The following is a 21,812-nucleotide window of genomic DNA, read 5'->3' as shown; positions in this document are numbered from 1 at the left end:
CTGGAGGACCCCCAAACAGGGGGTGCTGAGGAGGAGGGGGACGCATGCAGGTTTCTAGACGCAGGCCCCAGGGTCAGCAGAGGCCAGTCCAGACTCGTGGGTATTGGTCTGGTTGCTTTTTGCACCTCGGAGCCCCCTTCAGGGCCCCCCGCCAGCCACCTCCTAGTGGGGTCGAAATCTCGTCGAAATCTCCCCATTGGCGGTGGGTTAAACATGATAGGATAGACCGTAAGGAGCTCATCAGGACCCATGCCAGGGGGACGGGGGGATGGGGGCACGCTGGGTCCGGCTGAACACAGGCCAGGCCTCTGCTCACGGGTGCGTCTGCTCACGGTCGTGCCTCCCCGGAGCTGGTGGACGTGCTGCCTGGACCCGTGACCTTGCCTTTGACCTTCGCAATTGTCACTTACAGGCCAGTCGCATGGGGGTGGAGGCCGTGGTCGCCCTTCTCCAGGCCACCCCAGAGACCCCGGCCTGCGTGGTGTCGCTGAGCGGGAACCAGGCCGTCCGCCTGCCCCTGGTGGAGTGTGTGCATATGGTGAGTTCGCCCGGGACGCTGGCCGCTGCCCGTGGGGGAGGCAGGGGATTGGTGACACCAGGACGGAGGCAGCGCGCAGCGGAACCTCCCCAAAGATGAGCTCCGTCTGTCGGGAAGGAGCGTGTGCACATCACCCGTTTCTGCCAACAAGACGAGATGTGTCGGGACGCGGGTCCGTGAGGCATCCGGGGGGGGGCTTCACGGGGTGCGGTGGACGGGGCGGAGCCTCTCCAATGGCAGCTGCCCCTGTCCTCTGTCCCCGAGGACATTCCCATCTGAGACGTGGCGCTGGAATGGCTAGCTGGGGTGACATCCTGGGGTGCACCGGCCTCCTTCGGGCCCCGGGGGTGGGGCCCCTGCATGCAGCAAAGCGGGCTGGGGTTTTCGAGGCAATTGGGCACTACGTGAGGCGGCAGCGAGCTGCATCAGACGTTGTCAGTGTCTTGTCTTTTCCGAGGCCTGTTTGTTACTGTCCTTTTATTTGGCCTTCCCGGTGGCTCTGAAGCGTTTGTACTTTATAACCTGTGCAGAGAGGTGATGAAGCAATTCAGTCTTGGACTTGTTGCAAGTGGCCGTAGAAACGTAATTGCCAGAAGGCTTTGGAGTGAATAAATGTGTGTGCAAGTGTGCATGGCTACGTGTGTGCATGTTTCTGTGTGTGCAAGTGTGCATGGCAGTGTGTGCGTGCATGTATGTGTGTGTGTGCACAGCTGCGTGTTTGTGCACGGCTACACGTGTATATTGTGTGCATGTTTCTGGCTGTGCACCTGTGCATGGCTACGTGTGCATGTTTCTGTGTAAGTGTGCATGTTTCTGTATGTGCAAGTGTGTGCGTGTTTCTGTGTACGCACGTTTCTGTGTGTGCAAGTGGTCACGACTGCGTGTGCATGTTTCTGTGTGTAAGTGCGCATGGCTGTGTATGTGTGTGTTTGTGTGCATGGCTGTGTGTGTGCAAGTGTGCATGGCTACGTGTGTGTACGTGTATGCATGTTTCTGTGAAAGTGTGCACGGCTACGTGTGTGCATGTTTCTGTGTAAGTGTGAATGGCTGCTTGTGCATGTTTCTGTATGCAAGTGTGTGCGGCTGTGTGTGTTCACGTGTGTGCGTGTTTCTGTGTGTGCAAGTATGCACAGCTGTGTGTGCATGTTTCTGGGTGTGCAAGTGGGCACGACTGTGTGTGTATGTGTGCGTGTTTGTGTGTGCATGGCTGTGTGCAAGTGTGCATGGCTACGTGTGTACGTGTATGCATGTTTCTGCGAAAGTGTGCGCGGCTACGTGTGTGCATGCGTGTGCATGTTTCTGTGTAAGTGTGCATGGCTGCTTGTGCATGTTTCTGTATGCAAGTGTGTGTGGCTGTGTGTTCACGTGTGTGCGTGTTTCTGGGTGTGCAAGTGGGCACGACTGTGTGTATGTGTGCGTGTTTGTGTGTGCATGGCTGTGTGTGCGCAAGTGTGCATGGCTACGTGTGTACGTGTATGCATGTTTCTGTGCAAGTGTGCGCGGCTACGTGTGTGCATGTGTGTGCATGCTTCTGCTAGTGCACCTGTGCGTGGCTATGTGTGCATGTTTCTGCGTAAGTGTGCGTGGCTGCTTGTGCATGTTTCTGTATGTGCAAGTGTGTGCGGCTGCGTGTGTTCACGTGTGTGTATGTGTCTATGTGTGCAAGTATGCACAGCTGTGTGTGCACGTTTCTGTGTGTGCAAGTGGGCACGACTGCGTGTGCGTGTTCCTGTGTGTGTGAGTGTGGATGGCTGCGTGTGTGTGCACGTGTGTATACGAGTGCCTGGCTGCACGTGTGTGTGTGTGCACCCGGTGTCTGTCAGGCACTGTCCCCAGGGTCCCACACGTTCCTACAACCCAGATAATTTTGGAAGTTGGGCTATTTTTCTCAGGGAACAGATGAGGGAATGGAGTTCAGAGGCGTGAATAACTTGCCTGAGGTCCTCGGGCTGAAAGGGCCGAGGCGGTGTGAGTGGTGCTCCCCGGGCCGCCCGCCCCTGCTCCCTCCCCGGGTGGCCCCCCTCCCGAACCGGGGGTTGCCCACAAGGCCGTGTGCGAACTCCACCTCGCCCCGGCTGTGCTGCTGTCCCTGGGGCCTCAGGGTCTGTGGCCCCGGCATTGCTTTGTCACGGCAGCCTGGGCTCGGCCCTTGCAGCCGGGCAGGCGCAGGTGCAGCCTCGCTGACCCCGGGCTGCCGGCCTGGAAGGTCAGACGGAGCGCAGGGCGGGGAGGGAAGGACCCGGTGTCGGGGTCTTGACGTGTTCCTTCTTACTTTCCTGACTGGTTTGAAGACCCAGGACGTGCAGAAGGCCATGGACGAGAGGAGATTTAAGGACGCCGTGCGACTCCGCGGAAGGTGACTCTCCCGAGGGCGCTGCTCTCCTGGGGCCCTCGCTCCTCAGCGGTGCTCAGCCGTGCTCCAGGGCGGTGCTCCTTCCCAGCTGAGGAAGTCAGGCCGAGCCCGGCCTCGGGCAGCGTTCTGCCGCCTGCAGGCCTTGATGGGGAGCGGCGGGAGCAGTTTGCTGCCTGTGTCCCGGCTGGTGGGGTTGCTGAGGACTTGGCGAGGTTAGGACGGGACGTGGCACGGGGCTGGCATCTTGAGAAAGAAACCCGAGCGTGTGAGAGGCCTGGTTCCTTGGCCGCGGACACGACGTGCCTCCTACGTAACTGGACGCACCAGGGCCCGGGAGGTGGGGTGACCGGCCCCTCGCGCCCTGACCTTGGCCCCGACGGCGGCCTCTCCTTCCAGGAGCTTCGAGAGCAATCTGAACACCTACAAGCGGCTCGCCATCAAGATGCCAGATGACCAGATCCCCAAGGTGGGTGCCGCCGCGGGTCGCTCCCGTGAGGCCCCCCCGTGTCCCCCGCGGACCCTGGCGTCCTGGGCTCCCGGGCGGCGTGCCCGCTGTGAGCCCCCCGCGTGCGAGCCCTCCGCTGTCTTGCAGAGCAACTGCAACGTGGCAGTCATCAATGTGGGCGCCCCCGCCGCCGGGATGAACGCGGCCGTGCGCTCGGCCGTGCGCGTGGGCATCTCCGAAGGGCACAAGATGTTTGCCATCTACGACGGCTTCGAGGGCTTCGCCAAGGGCCAGGTGAGTCCCCGGGGGGCATCGTGGGGAACGGGGGCCTCCCTTCCAAGGCTTGAAACCTGGGGCTGTGTCATGTGACGAACGCGGGGCTCAGATCCGCCCTGAGGCGCACGTCCGAGGCCACGTGGCGCTCGGCAAGGAACGCACTGCCCGGTTTTCTCAGGGGACAGTCGGCAGTGACGCCTGTGGGGCCTGTGGACGCTGGCCTGAGGCTGTCCCCGTGGGGGATGCTGCAGGCCTAGTGCTCAAGAACGGCAAGCACCCGAACGAAAGCCTTGCCGGAGAGAGCGGGCGCCTCTTGAGTGCTTGCTGTATACACTCCCCGATCCTACGGGATCCGCACGTTAACCCACTTAAATCTCGCAGCAAAGCGGCCATGTCAGCCCCATTTTGCTCACTTGATCGAGGTCACACGACTCAGGAGCTCAGATAGCGGGGAGGCTGCAGGCCCCACCCCGTAACCCAGCGTATCCTGCAGGGCAGCGTCTGTTCCCCCCGTTATTTAATGATAACAGTGCGCGGAGTTCTTCCGGGGGGCATCCAGCTAGGGACAAGGCAGAGCGTCGCTCGGCAGGGTTGCGCCTTCAGGAGGGAGAGGACGTTGAGGGAACAGATGGTTCACAGGGCGTGGTCGCTGCCCAGACCCACAGAGGAGGGGTCAGCCGCGGGGACTCAGACCACAGACAGAGGACGCGGCCACAGCAGCAGAGTCGGGAGGTGCAGGCGGCCGGGGGGCAGGTGGCTCGTAGGTGATTATAGAGTTGGGCTTGTGCCGGGAGTAGACAGGGCTTTGAGCAGGGTTGTGTGAGCGCATGCTGAGGGTCTCTGACCAAAAGCAGGCGCAGAACCAGGGAGATGAGCTGGGGCTTCTGCTATGAGCCAGGGGGAGATGGTCCTGCAGGGGGAGATGCTGAGGTAGGGGGAGATGATGCAGGGGGAGGTGCTGAGGCAGGGGGAGGTGCTGAGCCAGGGGGAGATGGTGAGGCAGGGGGAGATGATCCTGCAGGGGGAGGTGCTGAGGCAGGGGAGATGGTGAGGCAGGGGGAGGTGCTGAGGCAGGGGGAAGTGATGCAGGGGAAGGTGCTGAGGCAGGGGAAGGTGCTAAGGCAGGGGGAGGTGCTGAGGTAGGGAGAGATGGTGAGGCAGGGAGAGATGATCCTGCAGGGGGAGGTGCTGAGGCAGGGGGAGATGATGCAGGGGGAGGTGCTGAGGTAGGGGGAGATGGTGAGGCAGGGGGAGATGATGCAGTGGGAGGTGCTGAGGCAGGGGAGATGATGAGGCAGAATGAGGTGCTGAGCCACAGGGAGATGATGCAGGGGGAGGTGCTGAGGCGGGGGGAGGTGCTGAGGCAGGGGGAGATGGTGAGGCAGGGGGAGATGATGCAGTGGGAGGTGCTGAGGCAGGGGAGATGATGAGGCAGAATGAGGTGCTGAGCCACGGGGAGATGATGCAGGGGGAGGTGCTGAGGCAGGGGGAGATGATGCGGGGGGAGGTGCCGAGCCAGGGCGGTTGTCCCGTCTGGCAGGGGTGGAGTGGGCGAGCCGTCTGCAGCACCGGCTGTGTTTTGAAGGCAGGGCCAATGGGCTTCACCCCCGGAATGGACACAGGTATGAGAGAAGGAAGCCAGAATGACTCCATTTGTGGCCCGAGTGGCAAGTGGTTTCGTGGGAGGCGTGTGTCTACCGGACGCCCTGGGGGAGGCGTCCAGGGAGCAGACGGCTGTGTGCTGGGGTCTTTGAGGACGTGGGCGTGACGGGCTCCCCTCTGAGGGAGGGAGGGGAGAGCTGGCCAGGGAGGCCATGCCCGGCGGGCCTCAGCTGGGTTCCTTAGATGCCTCTCAGTTTTTAGTTAAAGAAGTTACATCAATTTAGAAAAACAACAATATCCATCGCTCCTTAGTTCCCATGGGTAGAGTGTGGCCCACGGAGTGTGGCTCTGGAGCCCGCGGCGGGAGGGCGGGGCCCTGGCGGCCTGGGTTCCAGGTTCACCCCAGGATGCACGTGACTTGCTCGGTGTCGCGACGGGAGCGGCTTCCGAGGGGTGCGCGGGCCCTTCGGGACCAGCGGCCCGCTGGAGGCTCCAGGCCTGGGAGCCGGTCTCAAAGCTACCCCGTCCTCTGTCCCTTCTGCCGTCTGACTCTGTGTTTGCGCATCAGATAAAGGAGATCGGCTGGGCGGATGTCGGAGGCTGGACCGGCCAAGGAGGCTCCATTCTTGGGACCAAACGGTAATTTCTCCGTCTGGACTCTGACCTGCTCTTTGGGAGGAGAAAGCTCACATTCTGCCAGAGCAGCTGGTGCAGAACCTACTGCTTTTGGTTTTTTGGTTTTTTTTTTTTTTTAATTTACTTATTTGTTTTGAGAGAGAGGGTGAGAGCGCGTGAGCAGGGGAGGGGCAGAGGGAGAGAGAGAGAATCCCAAGCGGAATCCGCGCTCGGCACTGACCCCGACACGGGGCTCGATCCCACGACCCTGGGATCACGACCTGAGCTGAAATCGAGAGTCAGACGCTCAGCCGACACCCCAGAAGCTGCTGCTTTGCCCTTGCTGTGAAGGAATCCATGCCCCAGCCCACCCCACGAGGGACCCGGGTCACGTTTTGGGGAGCCCACGGCTGGGCCCCAGACCGAAGCTGAGGCAGATGACTTGGGAGCGGTTTTGCCTCCAGTGAGCCTCCCCAACGTGGCGGGTGCCCACGTACCCAGCCGCTCGCGAGCTCACTGCTTCTCCGAAGCGGCTTGCTGGCCGTCGAGCCATCTGGGTGGCAAAGTTCCGTTCGGAGGCGGGCGCCTGCCCCCCCAGCCCTGAGCCCCTCCCGAGCTCCTGCGACACCCACTCGTGTCTGCTTCTCCAGCCCCAGCCATGGCTCTGGGCTGAGCTCACTGTAGACACGGGGCGACCTTGTCGCTGACATCACGAGGGTTTGCCCTGAGGGTCCCTGTAAGCGTCCCGGAAGGGTGAATGTTGTGCGAAGTCGGCACAAAGGGAAGAGAGGGGCGCGGGGTGGCCGGCAGTGCTTTGTCTGGTTCCACGCGTGGGCCGTGGGGCTCGAATCAGGAGGTAGGACAGGAGAAGACCAGCAGGTGTGGACGCATGTGGACGTGAGCTGAGATCAGGTTGGGCGAGCTGTGCGCACCGGACTCGGAAACAGGAAGCTTCTGTTCAAACAATTCCCGTGAACACTCATGAGCTTCTGGGGCGCATTGTTTTTTTCTGATGAGGCACTGGGGTTCTTTTGAGGCCCAACTACTGGATGATGAGCGTTTCTTTCCCTGCTTTTTTACCTTTTTTTTAAAATTGTTTTTTTTAACATTTATTTATTTTTGAGACTGAGAGAGAGCATGAACAGGGGAGGGTCAGAGAGAGGGAGACAGAGAATCCGAAACTGGCTCCAGGCTCTGAGCAGTCAGCACAGAGCCCGACGTGGGGCTCGAACTCACAGACCGCGAGATCATGACCTGAGCCCAAGTCGGACGCTTAACCGACTGAGCCACCCAGGCGCTCCTCCTCCTTTTTTAAACAACGCTCCCGGGAGACTTGATTTCCCGGCTCTGCCGTCTAGCCGCGGGGCCCGGCCCGGGGAGCGGGGTGGGGGTGCCGGCGGGGTCCGTCCGCTGCGCGAGGTCCGTCTGGCCTTACGTGTGACTGCACTGTTTGTAGGACGCTGCCCGGGAAGTCCCTGGAGGCGATCGCCGAGCAGATGCGGACCCACAGCATCAACGCGCTGTTGATCATTGGTGGATTTGAGGTACGTCCTTGTCTCTGTGCACCTGCGGGCTCGTCAGGGCCGTCGGTTGGAGGGGGGAGGCTTGCGGCAAGCACAGGGAGGGGTGGGGGGTGGTCCCCCGGGCCCAGCTGCCACTGGGTAGTCGTCGTGCTGCCGTGGGACGCTTCCCCGGCTCCCACGGAGCAGCTGGATCGGGGAGCCAGAGCTGGGCTCCCCACGGGGGATGCACCTTGTCGGTGAGCCTCACACATCTGCAGTCTGCAGAAATGACGGCGTCTCTCGAATCCGAGGCCTGATGGCCGTCAGGGAGCAGGGCAGTCACGTGGCCGCGTCATTTCTGATCGCGAGTCGGACTGCAGACCTTCATGTTTCTTTCGTTCGACCGATAAGCTTTCCGTTTGCCTTAAAGAAAACGTGAGGGCCTCAAGTAATGAGACCCTTGCGAACAGGAGACTCGGTGTCTCTTCTGCGTGACGCTGACCTCTGGGCTCCTTTGCGCTCACAGAATTGCTGGTCCCCGGTGACGCGAACGCCTTCTGGTGTTTTTTAACGGCCCCTCTGCTCCCCTCCCTCCTTCCCCACAACTGCACGCCTGACAGGCCTACCTGGGACTGCTGGAACTGTCAGCTGCCCGGGAGAAGTACGAGGAGCTCTGTGTCCCCATGGTCATGGTCCCCGCCACGGTGTCCAACAACGTGCCGGGCTCCGATTTCAGCATCGGTGCGGACACCGCCCTGAACACCATCACCGACGTAAGTCTGCGTGGCCAGCAAAGCGGGTGCCGCGGACGCTGAGCGGGAGGGCGCCTCCTGGCCCGCTTTTATCTGCCAGTGCACTAGAGACGGAAACCAGACGCGGGTTTGTTTCCAGAACAGCAGTATTTTGTTTTCTTTTTGTTTTGAAGTCTGGCGATCTCTAATCCAGCGCCCCTTTTCCTGTGCCTCGGCCAGGACGACGTGTCCCTGCTGGGCGCACTGACGGGGAGCGTGTGGCACTCCAGTCGTTGCGGGTTACGGTTTCGTGATTTGGATGATCACGACCGTTCGTTTTTCTGAGCGGGCCAAATTTACTTCGCTCCCGTAACATAACTTAGTATGATGGATCCTGGGTCCGGTGGCCCCTGCGTGGATGTTTGGGGACGGATCCCGAGCTCCGTTTTGTGTCATTTTTTTCACCCCCCTGAATCCGCCGGTACATCCGCCCTGCTTCTGGCTATCGCCATTAGCAACATTCTCCCCCGCTGTACCCTGGCCACGTTCAGTCGCATCTGAAAACAACACGGATACTACGTTAGTTTATCTGCCAAAAGGCAGTAACACAACAGAAACACGCCCGTGTTACCATGTGTGAAAACCACACTTGGGAAACGGCGTGGGAGCTTAAAGCACAGCCACCGACAGAATACGTTTCTTCTTTTTCATCTGGCGTCTAAGATTTTTCAGCAAATTCACGAGTCTTTATTTTCCTTGTGAGACACCCATCCCATCAATGTTTTCCTAGGATTTTTTTTTTCTTAAACCCACGGCGTCAAAAATTTGTTTCTAGTGCTGGTAAATAAAAGAAACGCTTTTAAAATAAAGTTCACGTGGTAAGTAAGTAACGCTTAGCACTTCATTTCTGCTTCTCTTTCCTGAGCTTCTTAAACCTTGTGTGCTTTCTTTACTAAAAAGCCCCACCCGTGTGTCCAGTGTCCCCTCGCTGGAGCACCCCGCCGGGCCGTCACCCAAGCCGCCCTGCTTTTGCTGCTGTGACCCGATTCAGCTCCTGATCAGGCTTCACCTGTGCACTGAAGGGCCGCTGGCCGTGACCTTCGTCACTGTCTTCCTGCTCTTTTCCTGCCCCGGCTGGAGGTTGCGCCTGCTTACGCTCTGTGGAAGCAGCTGGGAGCTCGTGTTTCCTAACGGTCACCCGACTGGAGCCCCTCTTCGGGGTGGGTGGGGTGGGGGCTCCGGAGGTTGTCACCTGCACGTCTGGGCCCCGGGTGGGGTGTATCTCCCCGTGACATTTGATGTGCGCTTTGAGGCACGAAATCTCTCACTCATCCGTCCAGGCTCCCTCTGCTTACGAGAAACTGCTTACGGCCTAGAGAGATTTGATACTCGTGTGTTGCTGACAATCCGAAAACCAGAATAGGCGGGGGGACCCCAGGTTACCCGCTTGCTTCCCCGGGATGCGGAAGTTTGGCGTATGCCCGTTTGGAGCTGGTCTTTCGCGGAGTCTCTCAAAGCCAGTTAACCGGTGACAAAGGCACCGGCTCGCGGTCGGGGCCGCAGCGGGTGAGCCCGTGTGTGTGTGCGTCAAGCTCCAGATCCACAGGTGGCTTTGGTGGCACCACGGCCCCGGGCCTGGCTTGTGACGGGTGGCGAGCCGGGCGCTCGGGGTGACGCCCGCTCCCGCCCCGCTCGCCATGTCCTGGAGGTGTAGGGACTCCGTCTGGAGTGCGCGCGTCGCTTGGTTTCTTGCCGCTTGTGGTCGTGAGAGCCAGAAGGAAGTGGTGTGGTCTGGGGGAGGTCTGGGTTTGGGCCGGAAGCCCGCTGAGGGGCCGACGTGACGAGTCACAGGCGCCCCACGTCCCTCCTGACCTGCCTCGGGGGATCCGGGACCAGAGTGGGCTCCGTGTGGGCCCGTCCCCCGCACTCAAGACACCTCTTTCCCGGACGGGCCACCCGCGGGCCTGAAGCCTCGTGTCCAGATCCCGGGGGCATCTCTAGCGCCAGCCCCCCCTTTCGTTGAGATTCTGCCCCCAGGGGATGTCGGCAGTGCCCAGGGACGGGTCTGGCCATCCAGCCGCCGCGGGGGTCCCAGGGGCCATCTTACTACTGTGACGGTCCTGTCCTCTGGCTGTTTCGTCTTTGTCCCGACGGATCTCTGTGTGTCGTGCGTCGCAGCGCCCCGTCTGAGCAGGGGTTTGAACGCTGTTCCTACGTGGGCAGAGCCACAGCTGAGGGCGGCTGAGCCCCGTGTGGCCGTGGACGCCGAGAAGGCGGCTGCAGTGTTATTCGCCCCCAGAACGTCTTGCCTTTTCTCCGAGCGCCAGGGTTGGGTTGGCGGTGCTGTGCTGTGAGACGCGCCCAGAGCGGACGTCCGTGTCCCTGCCCCCAGGACCTCGGGCGGGACGTCTGTCCCCAGAGTTGCGCGCTCGCTTTCCCCGCTGGCCCGTCCCCCCGTCCCCGAAGGAGCAACAGGGAGCAGAACGTGGAGGTGCTTCCGGTTACGGACACCCCGTTTATTGCTGCTGAGAGCCCTCCCGGCCTCAGGGGCTGCCCCTCGTGACTCCCCGTGACCCCTGCCGGTGCCCCGCGTGACTTACGTGGTCTGAGGTGGACTGGGGCCGCTCCCCGAACTAACCTGCCGCGGGCCCACCATCCACGTGTCCTCGGGCCACAGCCGCCCTAGAACCCTATATGTTCGGGGGAGACACAAGGCAGCAGAGAGTACACGCCTTTCCAGGAGGCGTGGGTCCCCCTCCGCCGCCCTCAGACATGCTCGTCCCTGTAGCAGGTGCACAGGGGCCTTGCAGGCGGGACGACGAAAGACCGTCCGGGGGTCCGTTCGCCCGCAGGTGGTCTGCCAGAGTGTCCAGCCGCTCAGCGAGCCTGGGGGCCTCGGGGACGGTGGGCGGTGGGCCCGTGGCCGCTAACGAACATTCCGGTTAACACTCCAGGGCAGAGACCGCAAGCGCCTGCCCCCTGCTTGAGAACAGCTCCCTTTTGTGACATCAGATGCAAACGTTTTCACCTTGCGGTTCCAGAGCAGCGCTGGAGCTCCCCGCCCCTGTGACAAGGGCCCGGGGACCAGCAGAGGTGCGCCCAAGCCCTCCGGCCACCTTCAGGGCAGGGGCGGCCCGCTCCAGTGACCTGGGTCATCGTGGAGGCCTCACTGGCAGGGCCCTGCACCCCCACCCGCTGCACAAAGCTGCCAGGCCGGCCCTGAATTAAGCCCCCTCCCAGTCGGCCTCCCTCGCCTCCTCCGAGACACCAGGAAGGGACTGGCTGTTTGTCCTCCACTGACACGCCGGCCCCTGCTTTGCTGCCACCTGCCTGCGTCCCCTCCTCCGGGAGGCCCCCCACCCTACGCCCCACACCCCGTGGGTGTCCCTGCTCCCACAGCTCACCCCACTGAGGCCCCCGAGCTGCCGCCCCCTGGCCCGTGAGGACATCCCCCTGGCCCACGAGGACGCAGCCCTGCCCGGTGGCGTCAGGGAGGTGCCGGGGACGCCCCGCTGACTGCCCGCCCCACTGCTTCAGGCGTTCGAGGGCTCGGTCCTATTGGCCCAGGCACGTGACAGCCACCAGGAGTTTTGCGTCCCCATTTGCATCGTGCCGGCCACCATTAGCAACAACGTCCCAGGCTCAGACATCTCCATGGGTTCTGACACTGGCCTCAATGTGTTGGTAGAGGTAAGAGGGCCCTGTCGCCCCTCTGGCGACACTGCCGGTCAGGCCGGATTCTAGGGACTTCCTCTTCCTGCCTGGACACACGAGGCAAGGGGAGGAACCCCCCCGGGGCCTGCAGGAGTAACGAGCCACAGTTCCCGTTACTTCCCGCGGGCCGGAGTTCACGTCACACCTTCCACGGCTGCGTGACCCTCCCTGTGGTGGGGAGGGCTGACCTTCATCGGCTAAACAGGGAGCCTCTTCCCGTGTCCTGGGTGGGGTCTGCACCCCTAGTCCCCAGAGGCCCTGCTGTTGCGCGGGTTTGTGCTCGCGCTCAGGACGACAGCCGGCCCGGACGTGGTGTCCGGGGAGGGCCTGGCGGGAGTCTGGGGGGCACGCCACGGGCGTCAGGGGACTGCGAGGGTGAGCGCTCGGGGGGCAGCGGGGCACGGCCACGGCGTAGAACCACCCGTGGCCCGTGGTTGTGCAGTGGGGGGCGCTGCTCCCAGGGAGGGTGTCCCGTGCTGGAGGGTCCGGCGGGCTCTGCCCTGGCCCCGTCTGGTCCGTGCTCGCCGAGGACTTGTTGCCCAGCGGCGGGCTGGTGTGGGGCGGTGGCCCGGGGTCGGCCGCGTCCTTGACGTTCGTGTGGCCCGGGCTCCCGCGCTTGCCACACAGAGCCCCCTGTCTGCCGGAGGCCCTGGGCACACGGCAGCTTGGGTCCCGGCTGGTGGTTCGGAGCTGGATCACGGTGAGGGGACGGGGGCGGCTGTCTCCGGGCCTCCGTCCCCAACGCGCTGTGCCGCAGCCTTTAGCTTGTGACACGTGCACCGTAGTGTCGTGCTCCTTTGCTCACCGAATTTGCTGCTGGGAGGGGAGCTCCTTCTGCTTCTGAGTAGGGCCACGGCCCCCGAGAGGCTCGTTCCCAGGCTGGCGGCTCCCACCCGTGACCTGCTCGGAGTTCTGTTTCTCCGCGGGTACAGTAGGCCCTCGGGCAGGCCACGAAGCGGCCACCGGCCACAGAGCACGGCGAGGCTCCGGGGGTCGGGCCTCTGGTGCTCACGTGGCTCCGCCAGGGGTCTGTGCTGGGTGGGACCCACCATGCCCCTGCCCCGCCGGGTCTGGTTCCCCCAAGCTCCGCTCAGCAGACACCTCGTCCTGGGGGCTGTCTAACCTCCTAGCTCTTGGGCCCGGCAGGACCACGTCCTCACACCCAGGTCCACGGGCCCTTTTCCGTCTTCACTGTGCTCTCAGCTCCACCTTGTTTCCATGTGATGTGTGGTCTTGAAGCCCCGGTGAGGCGAAATGTTAGCCAGTGGGGCCAGCCCAGGGATCGCGCTGGGAGAATCTTCCGGCTGCCCCTGCGGGGCGCCCACGGTTGGGAGGGGACGTTCCCACCGTGAGCAGGCCAGGGGGTGTATCAGCACCCCTGGATTCCTCCTGCTCCCCACAAAAGGCAGAGCGCCCCCTGCGTATACCACCAGCCCGGGACAGGGCTGCTGTCCATGCTGGTTTAGGAACCCGGGAGGGGGCGGCTGGCTGAAATAGCGGGGTCAGGACCCGGTGACGCTGGGGGCTCCTGTCCTCCAGACTCCACACCCCGGGAGCAGGGCCGGCCTGGGGAGCCCGGAGAGGGGCTCTGACCAGTACTCAAAGGTGCTGTTTTGGGGCCCGGCAAGGCTAGCGCTGGATCAGAGCGGTCGTCCTGGGCGGGCCCGGTGAGCGGCGCTGTGGCCCCCGGAGTGTGCGTGGTGGTCCGGACTCGTGGGGCAGTGGGAAGGCGGTGGACAGGGGTCCCTGAGCCAGTGTCTCGAGGAGGGCCCGTGGGAGACCTGTAGGCCGAGGGTCTGTAAGGGTTCTCAGGACCTTGGTCGGGGAGCTGCTATCTGACCCAGAACACAGGTGCCCTCGCATGACGTGCCGTTCACAGACAGAGTGACGATGCCCAAAACCCAAATGTCACGGGGAGCTTTTCGGAAGAAACCAACCGAACAGAAATTCCCACTGAGCCCATCAGATGTCAGGGCGCCCACGTCCCGTGGGGCCACGTGGGCAGCGGGGGTGAGCCGGTCCCAGGCGCCCCCTCCCCCCCTCCCCGCGGTGGGCAGCGGCAGGGCCCGGGGGTGGGTGGGATGACCCGTCTCCTCCTCTGTGGCCAGACGTGTGACCGCATCAAGCAGTCGGCCAGCGGGACCAAGCGCCGCGTGTTCATCATCGAGACCATGGGGGGCTACTGTGGCTACCTGGCCAACATGGGGGCGCTCGCCGCCGGAGCCGACGCCGCCTACATCTTCGAAGAGCCCTTCGACATCCGCGATCTGCAGGTGCGTCCGTGCCACGGGGCCGCCGCGGGCGACAGGGAGGGCGCCTGACGAACGGAACACTCTTCCCTAGGCCAACGTGGAGCACCTGACCGAGAAAATGAAGACCACCATCCAGAGGGGACTCGTGCTCAGGTACGGACGCCGCCTCCTCGCCCCCCCACCGCCCCGGCTTCTCAGAACCATCCGGGTTCACGGTCTGAGCGCGCAGGGGCAGCAGTCCGGTCTCTGCCACGTCCCGAAGAAACGCGGTAGTAATTGCACGTTGCGTTAAAAATTGCGTGCACTTATGTCACTGAAGGGCACGTTTTAAAAATTCACTTTTGCTTTGTAGTTTGCTTTGTGTTGTTTACGATCTCACCAAGTCAAGTATGTGCTTAAGTCCCTGGCATCTGCAGGGAAGGGCGCGTGGAGTGCAACGGGACCGGCTGCCGTTGCAGGGTCACACCCTGAGCCCTGACCCACCCGCTGCCGTGTTCTGAGCCCCCCCCACCCCTGTGCTCTGAACACCCCGCACGGTCACCGCTCCCCCCCGCCCTGCCCCGCGCTGAACACCCCCCACCCCCACCCGCGTGCTCTGAACACCCCCCCTCACCCCACCCACCCCCGCCGCTGAGCACCCCCTCCCCCACCCGCGTGCTCTGAACACCCCGCACCCTCACCCCACACCCACCCCCTCACGCCCTGCTGCTGAGCAGCCCCTCCCCCACGCCTTCCTTCACGCCAAGCCACCCCCTCCCCTACCCCTTTCCCCTGGATACCCCCCACCCGTAAGCACCCCTCCCCCACCCGTGTGCTCTGAACACCCCCACCCTCACCCCATCCCCTCTTCCCCCCCTGCCGCTGAGCACGCCCTCCCCCACCCGCCTGCTCTGAATACCCCCCACCCTCACCCCACACCCACCCCCTCACGCCCTGCTGCTGAGCAGCCCCTCCCCCACGCCTTCCTTCACGCCAAGCCACCCCCTCCCCTACCCCTTTCCCCTGAATACCCCCTCCCCCCACACCCCCACCGCTGAGCACCCCCTCCCCCACCCGCGTGCTCTGAACACCCCACACTGTTACCCCACCCCACCCCCGCTGCTGAGCACCCCTCCCCCCTCCCCCTGAACACCCCCCAACCTCACCCCACCCACCCACCGCTGAGCACCCCCTCCCCCCCTCCCCCGCCTGCTCTGAACACCGCCCACCCCCCTTTCCCCCCACCGCGTGCTCTGAACACCCCGCACCCTCACCCTACCCCCCTGCCCCCGCTGCCGCTGAGCACCCCCTCCCCCACCCGCGTGCCCTTAACACTCCCCACCCCATGCTCTGAACACCCTGCACCCTCACCCCACACCCACCCCCTCACGCCCTCCCGCTGAGTAGCCCCTCCCCCCACACCCTTGCAGGAACGAGAGCTGCAGCGAGCACTACACCACGGACTTCATCTACCACCTCTACTCCGAGGAGGGCAAGGGCGTGTTCGACTGCAGGAAGAACGTGCTGGGCCACATGCAGCAGGTGGGGCCGGGACACACGCAACCTGTGGCCGCCGCCCCGGAGGCTCTGTACGGGGAGGCCTTGTTTGAGCCGCGGTGGGGAATGTGTGCTCGGAAGGTGGTTTTAATCCTGTTGGCGCTTCCTTCGCTAAGCGATGTTCTGTTGAAAAGCTGTACTAAACACCACCAGCTTTAGGAATTCTGTTGGGTACGGGGGGAAGGGCGCTGTAGTAGGGAAAGCTATCAACTTTCATACAATCAAGTGCTTCCCTCAACACCGGGCCTTCCTACCTATTTATGGATCAACCGATCCTTGAGGTTTGCACGAAGTCGGAATGATCTTTGAGGAGTCTTGGGGTGGCTCTGATTTGCAGGCGTGCCCCAGAGGTCAAAGCTGGAGGCGGGTGTGGACCAAGGGCAGCATGCCTGTCCTGGTCCCGACACCCCCCACCCCCCAAGCCCCCACCGGTATCTTAGGGTTTTGTTTTTTTTTTTTAATTTTTTTTTCTTTTTTTTAATGTTTATTTTTGAGACAGAGAGAAAGAGCGTGAGTGGGGGAGGGGCAGAGAGAGAGAGGGAGACACAGAATCCGAAGCAGGCTCCAGGCTCTGAGCTGTCAGCACAGAGCCCGACGCGGGGCTCGAACTCACGGACTGTGAGATCATGACCTGAGCCGAAGTCAGATGCTTAACTGAGCCACCCAGGCCCCCCTCTTGGGGGTTTTAACTTCGGGTCTACTCATTCCTCCAAAGGGCCTGTCACCGTCCTCAACTTACGTGGCGACCTGGTGCCCACCTGTGTATTTTCGTGGATGCTACTGTCCCACAGAGGGGATCACATTCTTAAAGGAAACCGTGACCCGCTCCCCATCCCCAAATACGATTAAGAAATCCTGAAAGAAGATTCTAATAATGAAGCCCGGGTTGCGCAGCCCAGGCTGGGGTGGGGGCGAGTACTGGGGTGCCGCCTCACAGGCTGGGCTCCAGCTACAGGCCCCAACTACACACAAGGAGATAAAAACTTGCAAAAGCAAAACAGAAACCCCCAGAACTGCTGCTTATACAGTCTCCTGAAAATACGAGGTCAGTTTTGCTCAATACTCGCGGCTCTCACGGCGGTTTTAAAATGACGTTTCCTGTGACTCTGATCGACAGGGTGGAGCGCCTTCACCGTTTGACAGAAACTTTGGAACCAAGATCTCCGCCAGAGCCATGCAGTGGCTCAGCACAAAGCTAAAGGAGGCTCAGGGGAAAGGTACCGAGTGTCGGCGGGAGGGCGGAACCCCGCGCCGGGGAGGGGGGCGCCTCTCCTGCTTCGGTTCGTCCCGCCTCGAGCTGCGCACGACACTCCCCGCTAGCCATCTGGCGTCGGGGTCGTGACCAGGGGTGTCTGAATCCATGCTGTCCCCTGCCGGGGAGTGACGGAGGCGCTCAAGTGGCCATGTGGCCTCCCTCTGCCACAGCCACGGAGAGCCGCGCACACGCTGGGCTGCGGTGGCAGGCCCCAGCACCTGACCCTCCCTTGTGTCTCCGACACTGATCCGGCTTGTACTTAGCACACCTGAGACTTGGATTCACTCGTGACCGTTCTTTTCGGCGAAAACCAGGAAGTGGCAGGTGCCTGGGCTGTTTGCGCCTTCAAAGCTGGAGTGTGTCCTTCCCGCACGGTCCACTCCCTCCCACCAGGGGGAGGCCTCAGGATCGCAGAACCATTCTTTCCTGGAGTCCCGCCACCTGGCAGGAAACCTTCAAAGGCTCTCGTAGTTTAGCACATATAAGCCCACAGCGTGCGTGGCCCTCTGATGTCGCGTTGGGGTTTGCAGATTTGCCGCGTGGGTGTGCGCGTGTCTGGGGTTCCGGCGCTGGAACCCTGCCCCCGCCCCCGGGTCCCGCTGGCATGCACGGTCCGGCAGGGTAGACGTGCTCACCAGCCACAGGCTCACCCTCGGGGTGTGTGATTTCCCCGTCACTTTCGGACGACTGCTGTGCTGTGGGTATGAGGCAGCTTTGCTGTGGCGTTGAGGCGACCTTCCAAAGCGATGAAGGAAATGCCAGGTTCCCTCATGTTTACCTCAAGGTCTTGCTGTTCCATGGGCTCTTTCAGTACTTTTGTCTCTTAACGAAGTCCTCCGAATCTTTATGCAGCCGGTATACTTTTTCCTTTACGATCTGAGCTTTTTTTTCTAAAGCATCCTTCTATGTCAATGTGTTTGATCCACTGGAGTTGATAGGAAGCGTCAGGTCTGAGTTCATTTTCGTGTGGAGAGTCACGTGGGTGCCATGTGAGAAGGGTCTAGTCTCCATCACAGACCAGCTATGTGTAAACTTATCGGGACCATCTGTGGGTTACTGGAGTCACCCTGGGGCACTCGGTAACTGACCCCTGCAGCGTTCAGGTTTATGAACAATTACGGATAAGCCAGTCCTCCTTCCACTTTCCAGCCATTCTTGGCCTTGTGAGCTGGCACAGAAATAGAATCCAATTGTTAGGGCCCACCAAAAACTCTGTGGGGTTTTTTGAGAGAATTACATTTAATCAAGAATTTGCAGGTAGAATTGACATTAAAAAAAAATTTTTTTAACGTTTATTTTTGAGACAGAGCATGAACGGGGGAGGGTCAGAGAGAGAGGGAGACACAGAATCCGAAGCAGGCTCCAGGCTCCGAGCTGTCAGCACAGAGCCCGATGTGGGGCTCGAACTCACGAGCCGTGAGATCATGACCTGGGCCACAGTCGGACACCCAACCGACGGAGCCCCCCAGGCGCCCCTTATCTCTTATTAAAGCATAAAGATCTTGCATATCTTCTGCTAAGTTTACTCCTAACTTCTTGATATTTTAAAAAAATGTAAGGTTTTGTTTTTTTTGTTTTACGAATTGCTGACATACAGAAATACGGTTGTAAACGGAGCATATGATCAGTAATGTTTTTCACACTCTTAGATCGTAGATCTGTTTTTCACATCCATGGACATCTTTCCGTGTGCATACAAACTTACATTCGCGGGTGTGCGTTTTACTCCAGAGAACTCTGAAGAGCTGCTGTGATGGCGGGATTCCTGCCAAGGCTTCGGTCCCAGTGAGAACAGGGGACACTGTCAGTGCTCCTTGATGAAGCATCACTGTCCTCTGAGGTCTCTCTGCAGTTAACGTTTGCTGTTGGTCTTTGGTAAACTTCTGATACTTGAGGCTACTGGTGTTCACTACGTGTTCGTTTGGTCACAAAAGGATACTTTGCCTTTTTCGTATCTTATGAAACCATCTCGTAAGCCAAAATGGTATAAAGTGAAGAAGCGATTCATTTATGCCAGAAAATTCCTGAGCATCCCTAGACCCACCCCCACCCCCGACCACTTAGGACCCACACGCTGCTAAGGGCGCACGAAAGAAATTGAGGTGAAGCCCAGAGGACACATAGCTCAAGGCTCGCATGGCTGGTGTGCGGGTGTCTTGTGCGTGTCCCAGGGAAGGCGCCCGGTGGCACCAGTCTCGCTGCCCCTGCCCACTCCCTGCAAAACAAAGTTCAACGCTCTTTGCACTTTTTGTCATTTTTTTTGTAAAAGAAAAAATCTTTGGTTTTTAGTTAACGGAAACAGGTACCAACGCGGTCTTTCGTAAAAGCAGGGTAGCTGCACACACTTTTGTGTAGACCGAGGTCGTCGCGTGCCTTCACTGCACCTGATTTCCTGCTCCCTGGCCCTGCACAGGCCGGTGTGCAATATCCTGTGATGGCCTTCCCCTTCGGTGATGTCCCCGCTGTCCTGTCACCGGCAGGTGCGGGGTGCCAGCCTGCTCTGTCGTAGGAGGCTGTGGGGGCTCCCTGCAGAAATCAGAGACGGGAGTTTTGCCCTGCTTTCTGGAGGGCTGAGACCCCACCCCCTCAAGCCTCCTGCTTCCGTCATAGGGAGAGTGGAGCACGGTTTCCCTGAAGTTTACAGAGCTGCTCCTGCGGTCTTTAATCTGTTCTGGAAGCTCTATTCTAGGGATTTTCTGGTGCCTGTGGCGCTCATAACCCCCTTTTACTGCAGATGCTGGTTACTTGTGTGGGTGCCTGTCCTCGCCCCGTCTTCCTGACCAGGCTGACTAGATCTGTGCGTTTATTACCAACGTTTAAGAACCAGTAATACAAATACATCCAGCCTGGTTTTAGTCTCAAAGAACCGACTCCGGTTTTGGTTCTTTCCACGACCGTCGGTTTCGTACATTTCTTGTTTGGGGTCTTCTTTTCCCAGTCCCCTGAGGACGCTCATGCCCTTAACTTCCAGCTGGTCTCGTAGGTGCCCTCGTGAGCCTCCACCTCCCGGTAACATTTCACCCAGGCCGGCTCTTTCTGCAGTTGATGCCAGTGTTCTGATTCCAGCATTTAGGGAGACACTCAGCCCCAACTCTTAGGGCGCTCCCTTCCGGGTTCTGCACTCTGGGGGCGATCGCTAAGTGCAGGTAACGGCACCGCTTGGGTTGAGTGTGCGAGAGGAGGCCACGCCCCCACCCACTTTCTCATCTCTGCCCTCCGCCCCTGGCACGGTCGTGTGCAGTGGTCCCCCAGGACTTGTCCCACCTCGTCAGAAGCCCTGCGAGAGATCGGGGGCCTCGCCTCCTGCTCAGAGGTGGGGTGGGGTAGGGGCACCAGGCATCAGTTCTCTGCCCCGCGCCCCTCCTCCCTCGCTGCTCCTTCTGTCCTCGATGTGACGGATCGTTTGCTCTGACACCACTTATTTTACAGGAAAAAGGTTTGTGACCGATGATTCCATTTGCGTGCTGGGAATAAGCAAAAGAAACCTTCTTTTCCAACCTGTGGCACAACTGAAGAAGGAAACGGACTTTGAGTAAGTAAATAAAACCGCGCGCGTAAACCTTACTGCCCTTAGAAGCGTGAGCGACAGAGGGACACCGCTGCTGGGGTCAAGGTCAACAACTCGTGATCGTAAGTGACTTGGAATTAACACGAGACGTAGAAGCGGCAGGATTTCTAGGAGCGTATAGAACGGTTTCGCGGACCTCATGAAACCGCTCGACTGTCCACGCCTCCCTGGGCCGCCTCGGCTGGCGCGGGCAGTCCTCACGGCCGCTTCCTCCCGTCCGCAGGCACCGGATCCCCAAGGAGCAGTGGTGGCTGAAGCTGCGGCCGCTCATGAAGATCCTGGCCAAGTACAAGGCCAGCTACGAGGTGTCCGACCCCGGCCAGCTGGAGCACGTGCACCACCGAGGCCACGAGGAGCCTGCCGCCATCTAGACGCCGCCGGCCCGCACCGCCCGGCTGGCGCGGCTTCCGACTTCCCGTTTACCGCCCATTTTTGTAACACTTAAGTTATTTATCGGCACTTCGCGTGAGTTCTGCTGACATTAACACCCGGTCACAGAGCCCCCCGTCCTGTCTCCCTCTCCCCGCGGACCCCAAAGCTCCAGCACGACTTGTCTGCTGCGTCTCCTACTGTTTCCCGCTTTCAAACGTGTATCCAGTAGAATTAAACGTTTGGCTAAACTCCAACCATGGGACTCAATTGAGTTTTTTAGGTAGGCACTTAAATCCTCAGGATAAAGGTTTTGTCGGCAGTTTTATGGGCAGGTATTGACGGAGTGTTTTGACAGGGATCAGTGCACGTTCCAAGTCATCGCGGGCAACAGAGATGCCGCTTTGACACACGGTACACTTGTCAGGTGCGTGGAGGTGGCCCAAGTCCCAAAGTGACTCCACACGTGGAGTAAGTGATAGAAACTGGGAATGTGTCTTCAGAACGAGGTGAGCTCACACAGCGGACTTCATTCCCAGCCGCACACTGACGCCAAGGTTCTCCTACCGAAGAAGCAAGTCAGTGTCCGGTGGGACCCACGCTCGGGGCTGTGGGCAGTCACAGGCAGAGGGATAGCCCTGCTTCCCTGAGGGCAGTAAGATGGTCACCTCACATCTGTGTTCAGTGAAGAGCATTCCTGCCTGTTCTGTCGTCCAGAGACACGAAATGACCCAGGCTACAGACCCAAATGCAGGAAAGGCATCGTCCGGAGATCTGGTGAGGGGCGGAGAGGCAGACGGGGACCAGCACCCAGTGCGCTTTCTGTCTGAAATATGCACAATGAGCAACACGGGAGACGGTGGGAGAAGGGTAATGCTTACCAGGCTGCCCTGGGTATCACCCATCTGTTCCAGACTTTTCCACGGGGCCCGGCTGTGACCACACTGGTTCACACATCAATGCACGTCGGATACCTCTGTTCACTTACTCATTTTTTAATAAGGGCCCCAGGAGCTCCTGTAGCAAAAGGTCATTTAAAATAATGACTAAAGAAAG

The 21,812-nt window shown here is 60.6% G+C and overlaps 1 protein-coding gene across 5 annotated transcripts in view; it reads left to right on the top strand.

The window, feature by feature from the left end:
• PFKP (phosphofructokinase, platelet) overlaps positions 1-21,013 on the top strand; it is a 55,813-nt gene extending 34,800 nt beyond the window's left edge. For 2 of the 5 annotated variants that reach the window (XM_058682024.1, XM_058682027.1), the window contains 14 exons: positions 413-538; positions 2,830-2,894; positions 3,288-3,357; positions 3,484-3,630; positions 5,783-5,853; positions 7,286-7,373; positions 7,952-8,104; positions 11,600-11,752; positions 13,885-14,049; positions 14,120-14,181; positions 15,438-15,549; positions 16,682-16,781; positions 20,249-20,351; positions 20,611-21,013. In XM_058682024.1, the coding sequence (XP_058538007.1) occupies positions 413-538; positions 2,830-2,894; positions 3,288-3,357; positions 3,484-3,630; positions 5,783-5,853; positions 7,286-7,373; positions 7,952-8,104; positions 11,600-11,752; positions 13,885-14,049; positions 14,120-14,181; positions 15,438-15,549; positions 16,682-16,781; positions 20,249-20,351; positions 20,611-20,758 (1,563 nt within the window). In that variant the 3' untranslated portion in view covers positions 20,759-21,013. The remainder of the gene's footprint in view (positions 1-412; positions 539-2,829; positions 2,895-3,287; positions 3,358-3,483; positions 3,631-5,782; positions 5,854-7,285; positions 7,374-7,951; positions 8,105-11,599; positions 11,753-13,884; positions 14,050-14,119; positions 14,182-15,437; positions 15,550-16,681; positions 16,782-20,248; positions 20,352-20,610) is intronic. The other 3 variants (XM_058682026.1, XM_058682025.1, XM_058682028.1) reach the window with 3 other exon arrangements.
• Positions 21,014-21,812: the final 799 nt, after the last annotated feature.

The sequence above is a fragment of the Neofelis nebulosa genome, chromosome 8 (genome assembly GCF_028018385.1).
Source record: "Neofelis nebulosa isolate mNeoNeb1 chromosome 8, mNeoNeb1.pri, whole genome shotgun sequence".
In the NCBI taxonomy this organism is placed as follows: domain Eukaryota; kingdom Metazoa; phylum Chordata; class Mammalia; order Carnivora; family Felidae; genus Neofelis; species Neofelis nebulosa.
The sequence above is the reverse complement of the archived record's forward strand: the minus strand, read 5'-3'. Positions and strand labels throughout refer to the sequence as shown.